The sequence below is a fragment of the Peromyscus californicus genome, unplaced genomic scaffold, assembly GCF_007827085.1.
Source record: "Peromyscus californicus insignis strain IS unplaced genomic scaffold, ASM782708v3 Scaffold_8__1_contigs__length_139910024, whole genome shotgun sequence".
In the NCBI taxonomy this organism is placed as follows: domain Eukaryota; kingdom Metazoa; phylum Chordata; class Mammalia; order Rodentia; family Cricetidae; genus Peromyscus; species Peromyscus californicus.
In genome coordinates, this window is record NW_026294606.1 from 69,925,836 (window position 1) to 69,950,701 (window position 24,866).

At 37.0% G+C, this 24,866-nt stretch overlaps 1 protein-coding gene across 1 annotated transcript in view; it reads left to right on the top strand.

Annotated features, from left to right (window-relative positions):
- Positions 1–24,866, top strand: part of Plxdc2 (plexin domain containing 2) — a 405,253-nt gene that overhangs the window by 362,764 nt on the left and 17,623 nt on the right. Inside the window, exon 13 of the mRNA XM_052727523.1 lies at positions 13,089–13,249. Coding sequence (XP_052583483.1) covers positions 13,089–13,249 — 161 coding nt within the window. The remainder of the gene's footprint in view (positions 1–13,088; positions 13,250–24,866) is intronic.

The window sequence follows — 24,866 nt, forward strand, 5'->3', positions numbered from 1 at the left end:
TTCCTTCTCTGCAACAGGATTCCTGAGCTCAGCCCAGTGCTTGGCTATGGATCTCTGTACCTGCTTCCATCAGTTACTCGATGAAGGTGCTCTGATGACAATTAGGGTATTCTAGTCTGAGAAAGACAAATACCACATGTTTTCTCTCATTTGTGTGTCTTAGAATTTATAGTCTCATAAAATCATACAAGTAGCAGTGACAAGAAAGGAGGGGAACTGGGGAGCAGAGGGGACTAACAGGAGGAAGAGGTGTGGAGGAGTGTGCCCTTATATAACCCTGTCTAATAACAATAAAATAAATTTTAAAGAGGAGTTAGGAAGAAAATACAATGTTTGGATTATCCCCAAATATGTAACAAGTCAATATTACTGAATAATGTATGATTAAAAAGAGACTATAACAAAATTTTAATAATACTCAAAGAAGTAATAATGAAGTAAAAATAAAATGACACCTTGAACAATGAGGTGAAGAGACCAGCCAGCCACTTCAGATTGCTTATAGTATGACTCAGTTTATATGAAATTCATATAAATACGAAGTTAATTTACAGTAATACCAGTCAGTTCAGCGCTTGCCTGTGGGTTAAGAGTGATAAAGATTGAAAGAGGAACAAGAAAGCTTTGGAGGAAACCAAATTATTCAGTATCATATTTTAATTGTTCCTGTTTATTTATTATGTGTATGTGTTCTAGATATGTGCAGGTGAGTCTAGCTGTCCCTAGAGGCTAAAGCCAGAGGCCTTGGATGCCTCTGGAGCTGGAGTTGTGGGCAATATGAGTCACCCAGATTGGTTGCTGGAAACTGAACTTTGGATCTCTGTAAGAGAAATTAGCCTGCTTTTTTGAAAGGATTAAATATTTTATTTATTTTTTTATTAGTTAAAACTTTATTATAAAGAATTTGCTAATAAAAACTTTATACACCGAAACTAACGACACCCAAGTCTACATCTCACTGAACTTCTACACAATTACAGTAGCCATTCTAAAGCCATGGAGATTTATATTGGATTTTAATTGATTAATCTTTAACATTTTATTTAAAATATAGTTATATCACTTCCCCTTTTCCCTCCAGCTCCTCTCCTTCACTCTCAAATTGACAATCTCATTTTCTTTGATTATTATTGTTACATATGCGTGTATACATAAATACAACCTGTTGAGTCCATTTTTGTTGTTTAGATATATAAGGTTTCAGTGGTGACCAATTAATATTGACTAACCAAGTCAGGAGGCACAACTTTGGGAGAATCTAATTCTCCCTGTCTCTCAGTAGTCGTTAGTTGCCTTTAGTTCTTTGTCTAGGGGTGGGACCCTATGAGATCTTTCCTCTTCTGAGTTAGCTTATCTGTTGATATTGCCATTGTTCAGATGCTGTTTATGCAGCCGTTTTTAGGAGAGGCAGTCTCATAGCAGACTTCTTGGTACTCTGGTCCTTAAAATCTTTCTGCCCCTCTTCTGTGATGTTCCCTGAGCCATAGATGCAGAAGTTGTACTGCAGCTGTATCCATTGGAACAATCCATTGATCTTTGTGGTGTGTCCAGTTGTGGTTTTCTCCATTTGCTATATAAGGAAGCTTCTTTGATGAGGGGTGATGGTTACACTTATCTGTGGGTGTGAGGATAAGATTTAGAATTTAGTTAAATATTTATGCAAAGAGGCAATAGTAGATTTTCTTCTGAGATCCATGATCTCACTAGACTAGGACAATTGACTAAGTTTCTAGTTAGTCCTCATAACTGTGAAGCTGTCCTCATGGCCACCACATTCCATATCTTGCTTTAGATAAGGTTACTTGGGTAGATATAGTTATTTAAGTTTGTTAATTTGCATATCTACAATCTGTATGTTTCAATAATATAAATTTTACCTTGATCTCAAAAAAAAGAGAAAAGAGCACATTTTGGTGTGCTTTTCTTCAAAGTATGTTTACTTTCTTCATGTCTTTTTTAAGAAAATGCTTCCAAATGTCTTGAAATTCTCCTCTAAAGCCAAGAGATTTATCTTTACTGAATCAGCTGCTTAAATTAATAGTTGGAAAATTGGACACTTCTAATTACTTATGTTTTACTTTAAATTTTTTATAGAACCTTCCAATTATTTGCTAATAGTAAATTTAGCTAATCCTTGGAATAATAACTTTACACCAGGCAGTTTCTGAGAGTGTGGCATGTTTAACCTACTCAGCCTCTCCAGCATGAGTTCTCAACCTTCCTAAAGCTGTGACACTTTAACACAGTTTTTCATGTTGTGCTGACCCTCAACCATAAAATTATTTTCATTGCTACTTCATAACTTTAAGTTTGCTACTGTTGCGAATTATAATGTCAATTATCTGTGTTTTCCGGTGGTCTTAGCAACCCCTGTGAAAGGTTGAGAACTGCTGCTCTACAGCATCCTGTCATCCCTTTCACACATGAAGTTTCAGAAGCACAGAGTCTGTCCTTTGCCCAAAGGTCCCATGTATGTAGCACTTTACCGGTACACTGCCCTCCCAAGGTTATTGCTTCTCAAGTTGCTCAGGTGATTCTACATTCATTTAGTAGTCAGTTCTCCTCTACTAAAACTATCCTATAGATTAGACAGGAAACACCAACTTTGCCAACTCCGTTGTAAGATGAAAAGGAGCCTTGTTACTTCTCAGATCCCATCCCTCAACAGTCTGAAAACAAACCCCGTGCAACTGTTTAAATCATGAAAGAGTTAGCTACCCGTCAGGTGGAGGCTTTCGTACAGTTGACTGACTGAAACAAGTGAAATTCATCTCATGATCACCCACAGACAAACAATAGTCTCTCTAATCATCAATGCATGATGATGTATTTTTCCTGAGACTTGGTATCCCAGGTCTTGAGAAACAGACAGTGTGGAAACATTGCTGTCACTGTTAGAGGGAAAGTCTTAGCCTGTGTTTTCAATGATACTGACTCCTAAACTGTACACACCCAGCAAACTGTACCTTAGCAGTTTCAGGTTTTCCTTCCTCTATTTCATACATGAAACTTCATTTACTGACTCTAGTAACATGATCTAAATTGAAACTCAAAGCTCTAGCCAAGTGTTATTTAGGGGGAGGGTATTGTCCCCACCAGTCTCTGTCTCCTTGAGATACATACACCACAAATGGAATCCTGCTCATATTCCCATCTAGGAACCTAAAGCAGACATCAGGCCACAATAGTATTTGGATTGTAAGTACATCAATAACTCGGATTCCAATTCTGAGGTATACAAATTGCCAAACTAACATCTTCAGCAGCTAATTGAATCCATGTTTTTATTTTTGCTTTTTTTTTTTTGAGATTCGAAGGTATTTAATCTTAAGTATCAGCTCTAAGATCAGTGAACTTGAGTTTTCCTGGGGACCTTGCAATTTTCAAGAGCAGCCCTTTAGTTATGACCTCAGGCAACTTGACTTTATTTAGATCCCTACTAGACCTCAGCATCAGAAGACTGTGGTTGAGATGGCAGCTCCCAGGTCTGCTCCTGTCTGCCACTTTCCTGTTATGGCTCCAGAATACATGCTTCTCTAGAGGTGGGGATGTAGGACAAGTACGTGTGTCACTGACCGTCATTTTTCACTTTGAAAACTCTTGCCCAGTACTCTTATTGCGCAAGACTGTTTTGGCTCTGTGGGATCTTTTGTGTTTCTGCTTGTATTTTTTGCTTTTTTTTAAAATTTCTATGAAAGTGGAATTGAAGTTTTTATTGGGATTGTATAGAAACTGTAGGTTTCTTTTGATTGTATGGATTTTTTCACAAATTTTATTTTTCTGATCTGTGAGCATTGGTAGTCTCTCCATCTTCCATTGTCTTTCTCAATTTCTTTCTTTAGTTTTTTGAAATTTTACTTTCTTAGTTAAGGTTATCCTGAGGTAATTTTTGTGGGGAGGGGGGCCGATTGTAAAATGTTTCCCTGGTTTCTTTCTCAGTATATATGTATAGGAAAGGAACTGATTTTTGTGCATTAAATTTTTTACAGTGCCACTTTGCTGAAAATGTTTATCAGTGATAGAAGTTTTCTGATGGATTCTTCTCAGATTCTTTTAAGTATATATTCTGAAAATACAAGTAGCATTATACAGACATTATATATACAGCTGAGCAGGTTGTAGTTATGGATTCAGTACTATCTACTTACCTACCCAACTACCTACCTACCTACCTACCTAGGTACAATTAATGAAAAACGAGGCTGTGAATTTGAAAGAGAATTTGGAGGAGGGAAAAGGAAAGAGGAAATGATGTAATTATATCTCACAAATTTAAAGACATAATTTAAAAAAGAATACTTTTACCTCTTCCTTTCATATTTGTGACTCTTATCTCTCTTTATGTTGTATTGCTCTAGCTAAGAGTTCAAGTGCTATATTGAAAAGGTGCATGGACATTGGTCATCCTCATCTTGTTACTGATGTTAATAGAAATGCTTCTAGCTTTTCCACATTTAGCATGACATTATATATAGGCATGTTTTATATAACCATTGTTGAGGAATGTTCCCTCTATCCCTAGTCTCGCTGGGGCTTTTATCATAGTTTTTGATTTATTCAATTTTTCATAGGACTTTTTTGCATCTACTGAGATGATCAAGTGATTTCTTTCCCTGAGTCTGTATTGAAGCACTGGTGTTTACTTACATATGTTGAACCATCTCTGCACACCTGGAATGAAGCATATTTGATTGTAGTAGATGAATTTGCAAATGTTTTGTTGAGAATTTTTGCATCTATGATCATCAAGAAAATAGGTCTATAATTTCTTTCATTGCATCTTTATTAAGTTTAGCTTTAGCTATCAGTGTAATTCTGGCTTCATAAATTTGAAAGTATTCCTTCCTTTTCTGTCATATGGAATAATTTGAAACACTTCAGCCTAGTTCTTTTTTAAAGGTCAGGTTAAACTCTATGGTATATTTATTTCAGTAACAACATTAATGATAATATTAGCATGATTGATAGAGCATCATAATGTGTAGTATCATCAGACATTTCACTGAATACCCACCATATGTGAAGACCAATGCCAACCACTTTATAAGCATCACCCCGTGTCTTCAAAGCCATCATGGGTTAGGAAGCACTATTATGCCCATTTTTGAATAGGACACAGAATGGAAGAGACACTCTTGTCCTTTTGGTCAGACAGTGTGACCTGCTCCTATTCTTATAGCCTGAAGGCTGTGTATCAGGTTAGTGCTTTAGAAATGTATCTATTGTCAGCCGGGCGGTAGTGATGCATGCCTTTAATCCCAGCACTCGAGAGGCAGAGCCTGCTGGATCTCCATGAGTTCGAGGCCAGCCTGGGCTACAGAGTGAGTTCCAGGAAAGGCACAAAGCTACACAGAGAAACCCTGTCTCAAAAAAACAAAACAAAAAAAGAAATGTATCTATTGTCATACCAGATCTTTTCCTGGCATTGGGGATGGAGTGCAGGGCCTTCCAAATTCTTAATGAGCATTGTACTATTGAGCTAGATGCCTAGCCCTGAAGAGGATTCTTGTCTATGTTCACAATAGGTGATTCATTTAATAGCTAGGTTATGTATACAAATGTTGTTTTAACATTAATGACTTTAATATGGTACAGATGGGTTTGAAAAGAACCACTTTTTTCTCATTTACTCAACCTTGACAATACATATTCAACCACACCTTTGGTGTTTCATAATTAATACACTCCTTAGCAAACTATTGCTAACTTTTCCTATAATTGAAAATCCCAATAACTTAACCATGCAAGTATATGGCAGGAATTTATACAAGGAAATACCCCACGAAGTCCTTCAACTTTACACTTAGCTGAAAACTTAAACAATAAGATTTTCTTCTAATGTAGATCCCCCCCCCCCAATTTTTATGGATGCTGAGAAGAGGGAGTCAGTAGTATAATTATTGATAATAAGGTGCTTGTGTTCCAGTTAAGAAAGACCCTACTCTTGCACATTCAGATAGCCATAATTAAACTCAGTGGGTCAAAAGAAAGTTCATCAGAGTAGGATGGGACTTGTGGGAGAGAAAAAGGGGAGAGGAGAGGATGGGAGGAGGGAGGAGGGTGTGAGCATGCCTGTAACTAGTATATCCAAGTTTGTAATTTCCAAATTACTTTTAAAAGGAAAAAAAAACCAAGAAAAGTGTAAATGCATCTTAAATAAAGAAGATAATTTGATGTAGAAAGCTAACAGGAAAAATTTAAAGCCTTAAAGCTACAGGTAATGATAAAAGCAAATACTTGAGGGCCAGGAGATGATGACAGAGAGTAGCACATGTAAACATAAGAATGGAAAAGCCAAAATGGATAACCCAACATTTTATCTGAGGCCCTTTAGTGGCTGTAAATATCATCAATCCGCTCTGAGAAGATTGCACACACTCAGAGTAAAAGTACTAACAACTCATTATGTCTAGACACAAACTTTCACTTTGTAGATGACTGTCTCAACCCTTCATTTTGATTAAATCAAGTATTTCTTATATTAAGGTTTCAAGATATATTACCTTCAGTTTCAAAGATAAAAAGCGATGTATTATTGATTTTAAAATGGGATTTTCATACTCTAAGTTTACTCATCTCAGAACATTTCAAAGTCATCTATGAATGAAGTTTCACAGTCACCTGGCAGTAAGAAAGACTGGGAAAAGTGGGGCTCACCCACTGCCTTTGCGAATGCTGTTTTCACCATATAATATACATTTGGGGTGTGTGTGTGTGTGTGTGTGTGTGTGTGTGTGTGTGTGTGTGTACCTGCCTTTATTTCTCTTTACTGAACTTACTAAATCCCATAAATGACAATGTCACAGTATGCATCATGGCAGTATTGGGAATCGGGTATGTCGGGTATGCTTTATCAAATACTTCAGGTCACCCTCATCCTTGAAAACTTTTGGGCCCAGTAAGTAAAAGATGCTTCATTACAAGCCTTGTAGCCTGAGTTTAATCTCTAGAACCCACCACATAAAGGTGAGAAGAGAGACACAACTCTGTAGTGTTGGACTCTGATTGGAACACACACATCACACACACACACACACACACACACACACACACACACACACACACAAACACACATACACACACACGCAGACACACACACCACACACATACACAGACACACACGCCACACACATCACACACATACACAAACACACAAATCATATACACACACATACACAAATCACGTACACACACATACACACATGAATGCATGCATGTGCACAAGCACACGTGAAAGCACATGTGTGAACACATGCCATAAATATTTTGAAATATCAGTAAACTAAGAAACATCTATAAAATGGTAACTGCCAGATTAAGAACCTGAAAACTGAATCATGAAAAGTTGTAAAATGCATAAATTATCAAGGGAAAATTGAATTCAGTCAAGGTCATGATCATGAGTATAAAAAGTAAAGGCAGAGGCAGGAGACAAACAAGCTACAAAATCAGATCAGTTACAAGAAAACTTTCAAAGAAAAATTAGTTTAGTTAAAAAAATTTATCACATGATTTTCCAGTACTTGCTTTAATATGTAAATGGGTTGGATTATGTTCCACGAGGAAAACTGTGTGTGCCTGTGTGTTTTTAATCAAAACGTGGAACACTGATATTTAAGACATTTTTAGTTCTACTTCATTCCAAAGCTTTAAGAAAGAACCTTTTGGCAATGTCCATGTAAGATTTATGGATTTTGAGCAAATTTGTACAAGACTTTGCCCAATCCATCAGGTCTTGAATCCCCAAAGTATATTAATAAAGTGTGGAATTTATAGGCTGAAGCATCTCATTTTTAGGCCAGAAGAAGAGTTAGTTCTAAAGGGGATGCAATTTTAGACAAGAATTTTTAGTTTTTCTTTATTCTCAGACTTTAAGGACTAGTGATAATAGGCACAAGTCTCTTTAGCAATGTGTTAGAATATTTTTTATCATATTACAGATGCCTAATTCTAAATGCAGAATGTCGTTGCCATGCACACATAAATTCTAAGAAAAGTCTCATAAAGAATTAGGAGACACAGAGTTTAAAAATCCACCACTCTACTTTGAAGAAACTTTTACAATTGAGTCCTCTCACCCTTCCATCTTTTTCCTATCTCTTTATTTCTTCCACTTTTCCTCCTATCAGCTCATTTAGTCATAAATGTTCCCTGAAATAGAATAAACAAGTCAATTCACATAAAGTCTTGGATATTTTCTCCTTTTTAGAAATCTGTTGTGTTCACCGTTTTGGTGATGAAAACTCAGCAAGCAACAACAAATTGCTTTGACAGATGTGACAGTTGTTAGTCCTGTCTGTATCTGAATGCTGATCATCATTCTGTGAACTCCTAAGAAGCCACAGGTCCTCCGTGGGTCACTCAGAGCATCAGATGAGAGTGTGCTATCTTTGATATTATTGATTTTCTATGTTCCACTTACGTTTTAAATCATATCTTAAACACGTTACAAAAATGCCTTCACTGTGTGGATTTTAATGTTTATTTTTAATATTCACTTCTTTGGAGTTTTCATTTTATGATGTCTCACTGCTTTTCATCATTAATCCCCTTTAGTTTAGTACTCAATTTAAAGCTAAAGACATAACTGAAGATTTGAATTATTCGGTGTATAATATTGAATTATAGTTGTTTGGTTTATTTTCTTTTGGGACATGAATAAAAAAGCCTGTGCTATTTCTAAGAAAAGCATACGAATTTTGGTCTCATGACCAGACTCCTGTGACCATGCTTGAACATTCCACTTTATGGACTCTAAGAAACATCACAAGAAGTCTATACCTGAGGCATGTGCAGAGTTGTGCATGTGCTGTCTTTGGCATGCTTCTCTCTGCCAGTTTAAAAGATCAGCACTGATTATTTTCCAAAGTTGACATTTTAGTTTATTGTCTTTTTTGAAGGAGTATTAGTATCAATTCATTGGAGGGTCTTCCCTTGAGGCACCTGAATTAACTCCCAATGATAGGTGTTACCAAGGACTCACTTTCACTTTTTTTTTAATATTTCAGTTCAGCATTGAGATGCTCATAAATTTGGACACAGATGACCCCAGCATGTTGTCCACAGATAACCATATGTATATCCTACTGCATTGTGTAAGATGTGGTGATAAATTAGAAACAAAATAGAAAACTTAGAATCCAACATATCGATGCAAATATTCCAGTTCAGCACACTTTAACATCCCAATAGCATCTTGGTTTCTGATCTGTAAAGTCCTTAGAAAACAGCTAAAGTCTTTTTGCAGTGTTTGTAGAATCATGTGAGAAGAAATAATATTGGATGAATTACATAGGAGGAGAAAAATATATTCTTCAAAAAAATTACATGTGCCTTTTGTCTCTTTTCATAGATGATCCCTGGAAATAATTCTGAAATTAACATTAATGTATTTTGTAATATTTTAGAATTAAGTGTTACATTTCTCCTTAAGTTGTTTGTTCTTAGGACCACATGTTATTTGACACATCAGGGTCACTTGACATTAATAGGTCAGTAAATATTTGTCTATAATTGCCAGTGTTTAATAAACTATGAGAATGGCTTTTTATTAACATCATCATCATCGGAAAGACTGTGAAGTGATTATTTACCTAGCAACAATTCGAACTCTACACAAAGAATACAAGACATCACTAGGAATCTAAACATCTAAAAAAACAATAAATGTATACTTCAGAGGGTGATAACATAACTTATGTCTAGCATGACTGAGTAATGATGGTGAGAGCTAACATTGATGCCTTAAGAAGGGGACGAAATAAGGTTTACAACCTTGGATATGCACATTTGGTTTTATTTTCTATTCCAAAGATTGGGAATTGAGGTCCTGCAATTCAGTAACGGTTTTAGTTCTGACTGGGATCTTACTAAAATAGAACATATCCTCTGCTCACTTCCTCCTGGCCAAGGAAGCTCCTTGCCTCTTCAGCAGTTCCATCCTCTGGTCCACTTGGTAAGCCGTAGCCTGAGGTCAAATCAGTGTTTCATATCCCCTTTGATGTCTTGCACTCATCAGACATGTGAGGCTGAGAACGTGAACCCCATAGAGACCATAGGACCTGTGCTGGCTGCCTGGTGGATCAATAGAAAAGGGAAAGATAAAACACCAGTAAAGGAATGGAGAGCGAAATGGGAGGATGCAGAGATGAAGGAGTTCAGAGAAAGACAAGAACAAGAAAGGGCTGCTGCAAGAGGTGGTGGGAGGGAGGGGTGGGATTACACATGGGTTCATAGAAACATTAAAGACTTTTTATATGACCCAAGTATCCAATTTTACCATATTCTGCCCCACAGTAACATTTTTAATCAATCCTGTTTTCTTAAGAAAGTAACATGTCATAATCTTGGAAAATAATAATACATCAATTCGTAAGATGCAGTCATAAATGCATACTGAGTAAAGAAGCCAAATATATGGTTTTATGATGTTAGGATTCCATCACTATAATTTCCCTCAATCTGCTTCATATAAAAACATAAGGTAATAATATTACAGCTTAGCATTAAATAAATGCTTACTACGTGCCAGAGGCTCCCCTTAAGACCTATGTATGCAGATGTTGAGTTCTTCCAGGAACTCTGTGTCATCAATGTCATAGTGCAGACTGGGCAACTGAGGCCAAGGGGGATGAAGTCACTTACTAAAGCCATATTCCACTTTCATGGAAATGTCTTTCCAGTGGCTGTCACCTGTTCTCAATGGCCTTTATTATTCTTTCATTTTTCTTTGTTAGTCACTCTCAACTTGTTCTTTCCCTAAACTTGAGAAAGTGCTTCTGATGGCAACACTGACCAGAGACCTAGGAGACGTCACAGGAGAGGCACTGGCCTAGGAGGAGTCACAGGAGAAGCACAACCACCACATTTGTTAATGGCACAAAGCTAATTTTTGAACTGTCTTTTAAATTATTTTTCCTTTACTTAAAATTACCAGATTTTTTCCAGAATTATATGCCAGACTCATGATGTCAAATAATAAGGAAGGGAAGTGCTAAGAGCTCAGTGTTAGCTGAGGAAATGATGATCAGAGCTGAAGTTTACAGTCAGCCTGCCCTGATTGAGCCCAGATCTAATTTAGTAACTTTCCAGCTTTAGCGAATTTCTTAATTTCCTGGTGCTTCAGTTACCTCATCCATAATGCTTACCTCTTAGAGTTTTCCACAGGATATGTGCAAAACAACAAAAATATATCTGTCTATTGCAAAGGAACTTTATATAATGAATTGCCCTTTAAATTTTATAGTCTTTTCTATTTAATTTATGTAATGGGAAAAAAAAACCCTAGCATTTTGAGTATTAGGATTTAGAAAAGGATCACTGAATACCAAGGGTCAAGCAAAGAGCAAGTGATGAATTTAGGAAAATGAAAGGAGATCTAGGATTAAGCTCTAATTTTAGGACCTACCATTGAAGAGAGAGTGGGGAGGGAGGAAGAGAAGAAAGAAGAAAGGACAAAAGGCCAGAGAGAAAAGAAGAAGGGAGAGAGGGAGGGGAAAGGAGGATGGGGAGGAAGAACGGAGGAAGAAAGGGAATTAAAGAGAGACTATGAAGGATTTTATGAGGCCTCTTTACTTTATCTAGAATTCTGTAAGTTCACTTCAACCATTCATCCTGACAGGAAACCATGTCTGTATTTTACTAACAAATTCTTAAAGTCAGCAACAAACTAAAAACCTCGATGCTTATGAAGTCATTTAATAGAAAAGATATTAAAACATAGAAGCAAGGGGTAAGAATAGCACAGAGAAGAGCTGCTAATATAATGATTATGAACCACTTTTCTAGAACAGCTGTCTATCTGGAGAATTAGCTAATGCCTCAAAAATACCAATCACATTACACACTAGCATGCAGTTACCTACAACACATAATGTGGGATGCTCTCCAAATGCCTGAGTAGTCATCAAAAATTTCAGAATCTTAGAATACTTCGTGGGTTATTTTATGTGGTTGATTGACTTTGGGTTGGATAGTCATTATATTGAAAGTTAAATTCCCCCATTTACTAACTCAGAAAACTGTCAATACAAAGGCACATACCTTATTAGAATTCAGAGAAAATGATACCAGGCTGTGACATCCTGGAATCTTCTCTTGGGCTCGAGTCTTCCCTTTAGAAAGCAATGAAATTAGTCAATGGTCATTCTGCCTCCAACTGCTATGCTTCCAAAAAGCTTTTCCATCTGAAACGGGTTTTGAAAGCTGTGCTTTGAGGTTCATGCATAGACTTTTTGAAAACGTCTAAGTTGCCAACTGAAAAAAGGGAATACTCATCTATGTAAAATTTTATACAGAATATGAGTTTTTTTGAAAGGCAGTCATTTTTTTTGCAATAATAGTGTCAGTTTGGAGAGAGAGAGAGAGAGAGAGAGAGAGAGAGAGAGAGAGAGAGAGAGAGAGAGTTAAATGTATTGTACAGTTAAACAGAATCTGAGATTCTCTCACAATTCGAGTGGTTATAAGTGATTAATCAAAGAGGGCTTCATGAGAGGATTTAGTCAGTATATTCAGATCCCCATCATTCACGTAAAAAGATAAGCCTGTGATTGCAGTCCTAGCATGCCCAGACAGTCTAGCCAACCAACGTGCATCACTTAAAGCAGGAGATCCTGTCTTAAAAACAAAGTTGAGAGCAATTAAGGAAGTTACTCAACATTGACTTGCTCCCCCACATCAACAAACATACAAGATTGATACACCCATATACGTACATGCACACACACACACACACAAACATATATACACATACCCAAAAGGCTCCTAGTTGTGTTTATGAAACTAGAAATTGATATTCTACTATAGGAGCTGCAGATGTAGTTAAGCAGTAAAGTGCTTGCCTAACATGCACACGTTCATGGGTTTGACTCCCAGCACCACTAAAAACATTAAATTTATTTTTAGTCATTAATATTATGGGTTTGGTTACTTAAACAACTTCAGATATAAGTTGTATGGACACACTCAAGCCTGAACTGACATAATAAAGATTCAGTGTTACTTCCTTACATACACAAATTTTCCACAAATGAAAATTTGAGTTTAAGAGTACACATATGAAGGACCTGACAGCTGGGATCTTCTTTCAGCCTCCACAGATGACAGTGCAGCTGAGAAGAAAGGAGGAACCCTCCATGCCGGCCTCATCGTTGGAATTCTTATCCTGGTCCTCATTATAGCAGCGGCCATTCTGGTGACAGTTTATATGTATCACCACCCAACATCAGCAGCTAGCATCTTCTTCATTGAGGTGAGTGCCAAATCCAGCCATGAAAGCCATGCTGGTGGATGGACTGTATGAAATAGCAAACACCACCTGGATTTAATGTTTGGCACGTGATTTGTCAGTGTCAGGCTGGTTGATGTCACACACATCGCACTCACTCATGTCCACATTGATAGATTACTTTCAGATGATGAGGTCAGACCTCTTATCTCTGAAGCTCTTAAACCAACAAGCCATCTTCCCCTTAGAGACCTAAGGGAAAATAAAAACCATACTTTCCGGTCCTCTTATATCAAATATGTTAACCAGCTGTTCTCCTGTGCTAGGAGGAGATCCAGCCTATCCTGGAGACAGAAGAACTTGACAAAATTGATAAATAAATATTCATTGAAAATGGGCTGTGTATATAATACAATAAAGTAGGTCTGTTTTCAAAATGCTCATAAAGTATACAGAAAATACAACTTTCACCACAAAATGACAGATATAAAAATGAGATACAATGTGATTCTGCCATTGTATATAACATGGATATATTTATTCATTTCTGCATAAGTGCATACCCATATATCCACAGTAAGATTGATGTGATGCTGTTCTGTCCTATACAGAACTTAGGTTTAGCTCAATGCCAAAAGAAACATGGAGTATGTACAGGAGCCATGGCCAAACATGAGGTACTAGAAGGCTGGATCAGGGGAGCCTCAAAACCACTAGATACAGTCAGCATAACCAATTCTTCTTTTTAGCCCAGAAGGGTTTCCTATGTCCCTCACAATTGCAACTTTCATGGTAGGATTTTATAGAAGCATTCCTCTTCTAACAGCAGGCCATGCTGAAATGCTAGGATGACAAAGGGAATCTGCCCTTGCAGATTTTCGGGCACATGAGCGTTGAATTTGAATTCACTGCACAATATGTGGCATAACAGTTTGGAATCTTGTCCACTTGTTGAGTGAGAAATGATAATGCGTTAACAGCAACAGGATGAAAATTACCATTGGCACCTGTAATAAGAATGGCTGAGTATAGATCAATTAGATATTTGTGTCCAAGTCCTAAATGGCTCTCTTTTATCTATAGAATAAAGTATGGTCTCCTTATGTGGCTATTCAGTATATTTGCAATCCATATTTCATCCATTATTTCCATCTCTCCGCCATGGCTCTCCAGCTTGGAATGGGAATTACCACCGTATTTTACTGTTATCTTCTCCAGATATACCCTGAATGCCCCAAAACCTACCCCTAAAAAAAGTGTTCATTCTATTTCTTCCATCAAAAGAGCTGTCTCCTTCCACCTTAGTTCTTGAATTCAGGTGTTCAGCAGCCTTCAGTGACATGCACCATGTAAGTTTTCTACATACATCTCCCTGACAGAACATGTGGACTTGATTTTTCTTTTACCCGCATCTTCCTTGGACATTTATCTTTCTGTTTTGTATTAGTGCTCAATCTGTGTGTGATTATTCTGCCCTACAAGACTCATAAATTTCTTGAAATCTAAGTTAAGTAACCCAAGTCTCTTTCAAAGAACAGGCATGTTATCAGTATTTCCTGGAAAAAATACAAAAGGCATTGTAAATATCTATTGACATTTCAAACTTAGAGTAAAACTTCATTTAAGGCAGACTCCAGACATGGCATCCTCATTTCACCTCATGGTTATTGGGCATGCATCAGGGCTTGTATTTAGTTAGAAAGCAGTTAAGTTGTTTTAATGTGTCTGATTTTCCTAGAAAAAATGTGGACCCCTTACCCGGGGTTATGAACACATTCCTTAAAGAGCTGACAAGAGACAAGTTGCAAGTCTCAGTTGACCAGCCAGGCGTCAGGCTGCCACTGCCTGAAGCCAACACATGTTTCAATCTTTTAGTACACTGCAGTTTATTTTCTGACATTGTGAAAAAAGAGGATGCTGTGAAATAATGGATTCTAAGGGTATTAGCAGCATGTTGTAGGGTGTCACCGTGATGGACGTGGTTGAAGCTAATTCATGGCAACACCTGTATGCAGGCAAAATGCAACTATAAAACCCAGGAGAAGACTTCTTTTAGTCTCCTGGATTAATAACTGGAGTCTATAATCCTGATTGTGTATGCACTGTTCTGTAGTCACACGTTTGTGGAGTATTAGGGCTATGGAGAATATTGTGGTCAATTTAAACCTGTACCCTCATATCTAACAGGGAAAGAATGAGGCTTCTGAGGGTCGAAGGACTTTTCCAAGAGCAAACAGTCATAGTTCAGGAATAACTCATTTTTCCACTTTCATAAAATGGAAGACGAATCAGTCTGCAAGCTCCATGCCTATTCTAATCTCTGTCGTTTTCATTTTTGTTGAGTTGATTGCCAGAATTTGCTAAAATTGTTTTCTCCAAATCACCTGCTGTTCTGGTCATGCATTTCATGGGAGCTAATCAGTGGATGTTTGTAACTGGACCGTTATTAAAGCTAATCACTGTTTTTTTTAAACCAAGCCACAGACACATGATGACCATACAACTTGGAACATGCAGGCCTATGATTCTGAAAATGTTTAATTGTTCATTAGATTAGTATTTTGGTACCTGTGGTTGAATATAGTGGTATTGTTTATATTAGGTTTCATATTTCATAGTAGATTGCTGTTGCTTTATTAAAATGCTGATGTGCTTTGTCATCATGAAAGTGATACTACTTGTAGAAAATTAGGACAGTGGAAAGGCAAAAAGGAAAGCCATTTATAGTAGTGGGGTACAGAAATAACACCATTAATACTTTAATCAATCTTCTGGAAGTCTTTGTAACGTAACTTAATATTTAACCAATAAATGACAGTGTAACTTTACTGCAGTGTAAATTGATACTCTGGTTTAATGCCATATTTCTATTTTATTATCAACTCTTTGGAAGGGCTATCAACTATTCCATTTCAAAGCCATTCAATAGCTGTATATTGATTGAGTTATGCACACAAGAAGTAATTCAGAAAGCAGAAGAGCCTAATAAAGACCTAGAAATTAAAATCAGAAAAAGCTTTGTCTCACCATTTAAGATGCCATGTTAGTTCCCTATAGATGCTGAAACTAATGACCACAAACCTAAAGCAGCACACAGATTATCTTACAGTGCAAGAAGTCAGAAGTTCAAATTCAGCCTCACTAAGTCAAGGTATTGGCAGGGCTAGGTCCTCCTAACTTCTCCAGGGAGAATCTTTCCCCAGCTGTGTAGATGTAACCAACTTTCTTATTAAATAAGAAACACAGAACCAATGCAAAGAAGAAAGCCAAGAGGTCAGAGCTAAGAGCTAAAACCTTACCCTTCCTCCTGCGGTGGTCCTACCTCTCTGAACCAGAGCTACCCCTGTGTTAAAGTCTTTATATAGAGTTCCTGTTCTGCCTTCTCATTGGTTGTAAACCCAACCACATGACCGCCTCTTCACGGCCTGTCTGTATAGGCCTCCAGGTTTTCCATGATTGGTATTGAGATTAAAGGCATGTGTATCCAATAATGGCTGTATCCCTGAACACACAGAGACTTACCCAGCTCTGCCTACCAAGTGCTGGGATTACAAGTGTATGCCACCACTGCCCTGCTTTCCTATGGCTTGCTAATAGCTCTGACCCTAGGGCAACTTTATTTATTAACATACAAATAACATTTTAATACAAATAAAATATCACCATACAGCTGCTTTTAACTTCTAGAGGTTGTCTGTGTTCCTTGGTTCCTGGCCTCCCTTTCTACCATTCCATGGTCTGTTTCAACCATCACAGCAACTCTGACCCTGTTGCCTCCTTGGTGTTTCCATTTGACCCACTTGACTAAGTAATAACAACCTCTTCATCCCATGACCTACAATGTGCCTTGGGACATAGAACGTAGCACTGGTAGGTTTTCCAGTTCACATGAACATCTTTAGGGACCATTAGTCTGTCAAACACAAATTTCATTAAACAAATTGCACATTATCAATGAAACTATAACACATTGTTGTCAGTGATTCTAGCAAAACAGACTAATTTTTAGTAATTTATTAAAAGTTCAATGAGGTCAAAAGTGTCACTCAACATATACTGCTGTATGTTTTATAGTGAAATCTCAATGCCAATAAATATTTTTTTCCTGTATTACACAAACTAAATGTAGTGACCCCCTGCGTACATGTACCAAAACTCACACAACTAATTTCCCGCTTTATGACATCTCTCCCCAAACCCACTCTTCTCTTTTCTTCCTCTTATAATTAGCCCTTTTGTGAGCATACATAATGAAGAAAGAGATTTTCTCCCCTCTTTCCTCATTTAACTCCTAATGAAGGAATATGGCCTGGGATGATATTCATTTCAGACCTAAGGAAGCTGAGGCATGAACCTTAAATGATTTACTCAGCATCTCTCATTCATTCTGTGACACGGTCAAAATTTGAGCCCAGATGCTCCAGCTTTGGAAATCAAACCTTTAACCACTGACAGTGCTGCATACTGCTCCTCTCTGCTAAGGAGTTTTCTTCATTGGCTATGAGGGAAAATGTAGTGTAAAGCATATCTGAAGACACACGCTACGCTCTTATAATAGATTCCTCAAAGTAGAATCATCAAAAAGAATTAAACAGTTTAAATAATTAATAAACCATGCCAAAACCATTGCCCAAATATGTGTACCCATTCATGTAGTTGTTGTTATTATTTTCCATTTTGAGTAATGATAACAAGGACATAGGCTGTTATCTGTATATTTTGTTCTTGCAGAAAATATGTACCAGCTTTTACACATTTTGTAGGCATAGACATGTGTCATCATATAATGTTTACATGGGGTCAGTTTTTAAACATCTTGTGTGTAGGCAGGAAATGAGGTGATGAAGCAAACCATCACTCCATAAACTGTTCAGACAGGCGAATCCATGGTTTACATATTTGTCTTCACACACAGGAGCCCCAGCCTCTTATCCCATCCTTCTATTTAGCCTGGCACATAGTCTCATTCTCACTATCTTATCACCTGTAATTCTCCATCATCCTCAGCAGATTTAGGATTGAGCATTTTCTTTGAGTTTTATGCTGACCAGCTTGTAGTTTTGGTATCTGTCTAGCTTTATTGTTATTTTCTAAAAGATACCTGATTTTGATCAAAATCTGTCATATCTATATGTGCTTTAAAATGTTTTTAATACAGTATATTGTTTTCAAACAAAGTGATTCACATGAAAATGTATTTTAAAATTTTTCACAAATTTTGATAAAACTGGTACCTCTTTGGATGAGTCAGTATGTCCAAGTTTCCTTTTTAAATTTAACAATTGCTGAATATTTCTAGGCATAAATTCTGTGATTTGTGATAATTTTCACTAAAGATAAAGAATAGAAAACTCAAAGTTTATAAGAAAAACGCATAAAATTAAATCTAGGCTTGGACAAAAAGACATCATTATATAAATAAAATCATGCAAAATAGACATTTCTTACATTTGGGGGGAGTGGATCTGGGGCCTCACATATGCCAGACAATAATTCTACCACTGAGGTACATCCTCAGTCTTGCCCACTACCGTGAGAGAAATAATCTATTAAGATTTCAAGCAAAATAGTGTAATTAGTAATCCTCAGAAAATTCATACTGACCACTTTGTTGAATTTTCTTAGCACATTTAAACAATACTTCACATTTGAACACCTGGGTAGGGTTAATTGTTCTGTCTGCATTAAAAACAAATTGTTGAAAACTCAAGACATATAGTACAACTCTGAGAAATAGATTATATGAGGGAAATACTGGAATTTTTATGTATGAGTGCATATGTGCATTCATCTCTCTCCCTCTCCTCCTCCCTCCTTCTCTCTCTCTCTCTCTCTCTCTCTCTCTCTCTCTCTCTCTCTCTCTCTCTCTCTCTCTCTCTCTCTCTGTCTTTTTCTCTCTCTGTCTCTCTGTCTTTCTCTCTCTCTCTCTCTCTCTGTCTCTCTCTCTCTCTCTCTCTCTCTCTCTCTCTCTCTCTCTCTCTCTCTGTGTGTGTGTGTGTGTGTGTGTGTGTGTGTGTGTGTGTGTGTGTGTGTGTGTGTGTACTACAAAGGGTGTCACATCTCCTGGAACTGGAATCACAGCCAATTGCAGCAAGCTGCTTAATGTAGGTGCTGGGAACTGAAATCAGGTCTCCTGGAAGAGTATCAAGCCCCCTTAACCATTGAGCCATCTCTCTAGCTCCAAACATTGGAGTTTTGTTTTCAATGGGAAAGTAAAGCCTAGAATATCTCAACCTGCTGATGATGCTGCAAATATCCTCAGAGAGAAAGGAGTCCAACAAGGGTATAAGATGAAGATAGAACAAAATAAAAATGATAATGTCAAGGCTTATAGGAACAGTCAGTACCATTTCTAGTTCAGAAAGGCACTAACATGATGCATTAGTGCTGGTTTTGCCTGTAGGTAAACATACCAATTCATCCTCTGAAGAACTTTCTGGGTATAAAGTAGTCCCAAAAATACAGCACTCTATATAATGATGAATCACTTGAAGTGTGACTAACTTTAATTCTTTTTTAAATGACTGCACACATACATGCACATATGCACGCACAGAAATGAATTTAAATATCTCCTTGACAATTCAAATAAGTACAAATGATCAAAAGTCATTTTGATGCACTCCAGCACTAATGAGGCTAAGGCAAGATTGTATGTTTAAGACCAGATTGGGCTGCAGAAAAAAAAAAAAAACCTGCTCTCTGCAAATTGTTTTCTCTGAATTTTCCTTTTGACTATGTCCACTAGACAGATTTGAATGACCTATATGACTTGCCCTAAAATTCTATTGGAAAATACTGGTTTATGAAAATAATCTTGGAAGGGGAAGGAAGACTGGAAAAGAAGTGTTAATGTTGGTTCTCTTTGTCACAAGTTAGAAATCAACCAATTGTGACAAGGCAGAAACAAGAAATTAGTAACCTAAGGACACAGAAGCTCAATGAGCAACTGACATTTTGACCATTGACTAGTCCATTTGTTTATTATTTGTTGAGCTCCTGATGTGTGCCACCCTAAACAGAGTGAATAAGAGCTGCCCACCACATGGGACCAACAGGCCAGTGAGGGAAGAGATAATACGTGGCTTAAATTACAGATTTCACATTGAATAGTTAGTTTTAAATATATCTTAAGTTTAGTACTTGAAGTAAGTATGATTACCATTATCACAAGACTTTTATGGAACTGTTGGCATATATTGATAAAATAAAGCAACATTAAGTAAAATATATAAATAAAATCATATTGCTGGCCTAAACAGTGAACTTCTCTAAGGGGAGAACCCACTCCACTATTCCTACATGGTGCACCCTGACTTGATTCAGAAGCTGCAAAATAATTTCACAAAAACTTCAACACAAAGTCAAAACATTTGCCTTGTGCTTTGAAAGTCTTTTTATTTCTGGAGAACCAAAACATCTGCCTTTCACGAAAGTGCCCAGTGTTTTTGATGAACAAAATCACAGAATCATGAAGCAAAATGAAACCTCAGCATGCATGCAAGTGGAGGATGTTGTGATTTCCCCCAACTGAAGCACAGGATTTCCCAAGTGTTCACCTCAAGTGCATTTCCTGCTGAGTTGTAGCTTAAAAACCTATAAGGGCTTTGCATTTTACTCTGTAGTATAGGCATTCATGGGGATGTAGAAAATAACATAGTTATCAATGTTAACATCACAGAGGGTGATTCTTATTTCTTTTAATTGTATATTTATTGGTACTCTGATTATATCCTGTAGTTACTATAAAACCCAGATAAATACTAACAAGCAGAAACCTCAGTGCCTAAAACCTGCATGAGCAGTGTGTTTCCAACTCAATTTCAAGTCCAATCCTGCAGAGAAATAGAGACAAGATGGTAAAGCCTCTTGCTCAGACTCTGGGACAGCTTGTTGCAAGGCCGTCACTCCAGCTCAGGACTCCTCAGCTTGGTGTGCAGTCTGTGCAAGACAAGGGTTCTTTGAGCCACTGGATACTTTGTGGGTTCCCTATCCCAAGAAATATTTGTGAATAACAACAACTCATGGAGAATATGAAGGAACACAGGCAGCTGTGGTCCTCAACTTTTCCTGGCAGTCTACAGTGCCACCAGGAAGGGAGCCAGAGACAGACAGGCAAGGGCCCAGCTGCTGCTGCATGGGAAGAAAGCATGTTTACCAGGTTTGCCATCTCACTCTCCAGCTGCTGTGTGAATAACACTGGGGAATTTGGATGACATAATCATTAGCAAACCCATATAGTAAATAGAGAAACCATTCCAGAGGACCAGGAAATCTTTCTTTATTGAAGTGGCACATTTCTTTAAGGGAGTTTTGCCCTTAAGGTACTTCTTAGTTATCTTCAAGAAAACGGAGGGCAGGGGGAATGATGCACCAAAATATATTACTTCTCATTTATATTCTTAGAGGGGTAAAAGTTTTCATGAGTGTCTGCAAGCGGGGTAAGACAGCAAAGCTGGTTGAAATGCTCTTACACCCTTGTCAAAGAAGCTATGTCATTGGGTGACAATTTACAAAGCTTAAACAAAACATAAGCAAAGTAGATTACAAAATGTTACTTCAAAAAGTGAGGGCCAGCAAAATGGCTCAGTGGGTAAAGGTGATTGCCACCAAGCCCAAAAACCTGAGTTCTATTCTGGGATCTCACATAATAGAAGGAGAGAATTTAGTCCCCAAAGCTGTCCACTCGCCTTCCCACACACACTGTAAAATAAAACTGAAAAGGGGTCACTATTCAGATGTCTGTGTTTTTTCTGTCCTTACTTTTTGTTCTAACAGGCTAGAATTTTATCATGTATATCACTAGATACTCTGAGACATCATGTAGAGTTCATAGTGGTTACTTTTTACAGGTAGTCATCAAAATAAGATTCATTTACTAGCTGTCATCATTCATTTACTTTGCTGGTTGGTAAATTTTCACTTAAATTCCCAAAACTAAAACGGCATTTCTAATTTAATGAAATATTTACTTCACTTCATTGGGAATAATTATTAAAAATATTGAGTAAAATATCTTGTACTTCATTGAGCTTTCTACTAAAGTCCTTCTTAATCACTATTTCCTAACTGTTTTTTTTCATGGTAGATAAGACCATGAAACTCGGAACATGTATGACACAGGCATACAGATGTGTGTGCTCAGGTGTGCACATACACACACACACACACACACACACACACACACACACACACACACACACACACACAAGGGGTGGGGGGGTAGGTCTACAGCAAAGGTCTTCACAAATAAAAGATTGCCATAAATAAGTGAATGAAAAACTCTAGTTCCCCTGAGCCTTCGCAAACCTGAACAGTGTCATTTTAAAGCACATAATTTATGTTTTTGATATCCCAATGCTTTCTTCTAGGGTTCTGTCCATAGAGTACCAACTGTTAAGTAATTTCTTCCTGTAGCTTTGGTAACCTTCTTCTACTAAAATAAATACTTAAGCCTATTTTTGCAAATGGATCATAGAAATGTTGATTTCAACAAGAATTATTGTTCCATGTACTAGCCAATGTATTCCATTATTAAATTACTTTTTTCCATGGAATCCACATGTGTGACATTTTAGGCATAGATGTAAAACTGCTATCTGAAATATATGGATTATCAGCATGTTCATGCTTAAGTTACATTATTTTCAGTGTATAAAAATTATGCTTTAAATTTGAATTTCAGAGATCAAAATAATTAAGAATGCAGGGAATAATAACTATGAAGAAATTTATTATAAATAATGGTATTAATCGTGATTTTTTTGTTACTATATGAGAAGCAATCAACAAGAGGCATTTTACATTTACAAGTGGGCTATTTTACCTTTATGAATGAATTATTTTACTTTTTATTGTGATGATTAGGCTATTAAACCTTAGTGTAAGCAAAGTAATTTTTTAATTCAAAGCAAAAACAACTTTAGCAAGTGAATTATTAGTCATTAGTTCTATGTCTACAGTTCAAATTTCAGCTAATTCATGTATTTATAATTTAATCAACAATGTGATTAAAATAAATTTTAAATAGATAAAAAACCTAATCATGTATTAAAATTCATTTTTGAACACTGGTTCTGTGACGAGGTTATATTCAGCACAGTTTTAGAAGTAAAATTGCTGTTTTCTTTATGAAAATGAGACAAGCTTTTCTTTGATAAAAGAAATAAACTTGTTATAATTATGCATCATCATGGGGTGACATGAAGTCCTGGGGATTTTGTAAAGAATAATTCTTTCTTACTAATATTTCCAGTTTCTCCTCATTTTATGTGAGTTCATGTCTCAGCTTATGTTTTCTTAGTTTTCTCATTTGGTGTTGACCTTGGAACATGTCACTCTGGTTCAGTAGCTTATAACTAGACAAGAATCTTGAATATGCATAAGCTCAATGTGGAGAAAATCTGATGTAGCCTGAGCCTGTGTAAAGAGAATTGAAATGTTGTCAGAAGTAATCACAATATGTATCATTCATATTATGTGACGGGCATGTAAAATGCATCATGTGGGGTTGAAGTTCAGCTCCTTTGTAACCTTGCATGTGCAAGGTGCTGGGTTCAAGGGCCCCAGCACCACCAGTTATGTAAGGGTGAGAACAAAGAATCATGTTACAGGAAGTGGAGGATGGTGCTCATTCTCTATCCAGTTGCATGGGAATATAGCCTCAGCAGAGAGGGATTAAGAGTTGAAATTCGTACCACAAATTAATGAGATAAAGGGGGAGTTCTAGCAGAAATAAGCAAAGGAGGAGCATGGTGGCTCTTCCACTAGTTGTAAAGGGATGTCATATGAGCCAGGGAGCTAATTGTTCTGGAAAGGTCTCTGTCATAGTACAGGATCTGGGAGGAGAAATTGAGAAGGTGCATATGTGGGCCCATTTTTAAGAGCTTCTACTAATCATAAGGACCCAGAGATGCAATGGGCTTCCTGAGTGATAAACTTTGTTTCTGCAGAGGCGCTCAAGCATTAAGGAAGGCCCTTGTCAAGCTTGTTGAGGATAGAGCTTAGTGGGCAGAGCATTTGCCTAGCAGAGAAAGCCCTGGGTTCAACTCCTATAACTGCATACATGTGGATCTAGTTGTAGTGGTGCATACCTGTAATGTCAGTAAAGAAAAGGTGAACTTAGGATGTGAGAACCTGTTAAAAGGGAGAAGTAGCAGAAAAGAGAAGGGGAAGGAAGGGGAAGGGAGGGAGGGGGAGGAGAGGAAACATTATGTACATAGTCTAACAGGAGTTAACTTAAGGTCACATTTTCTTTTAAATTTAGCATATTTTGTTCTCTCTTCCAAGAACTATATGCTTCAGAAAAAATACAAAAATGCATGATTGCAGTATATGAAGACATCTTATTTTTTTCCAAGGAAAAAAATAAAACATACATATCTAAGCAATGTTGCAAATATATATATAATATAATATTATATATATATATATTATATATATATTTGAGGAAAGGTTTTTTCCGTCTTTATTAAAGTTTGTAGTATTGGTTAATACGTTGGAGTTCATCTTCATGTCAGAGTGAGACAAGCAAGGTTCAGATTTGCCTTTAGTGAAAAGTCTGTATATCAATCAAGGGACTTACTAAAATAATAACTGCTCAGAGTGCCTGCCTTAAACAAATATTCCCCCTAGAGTTCCT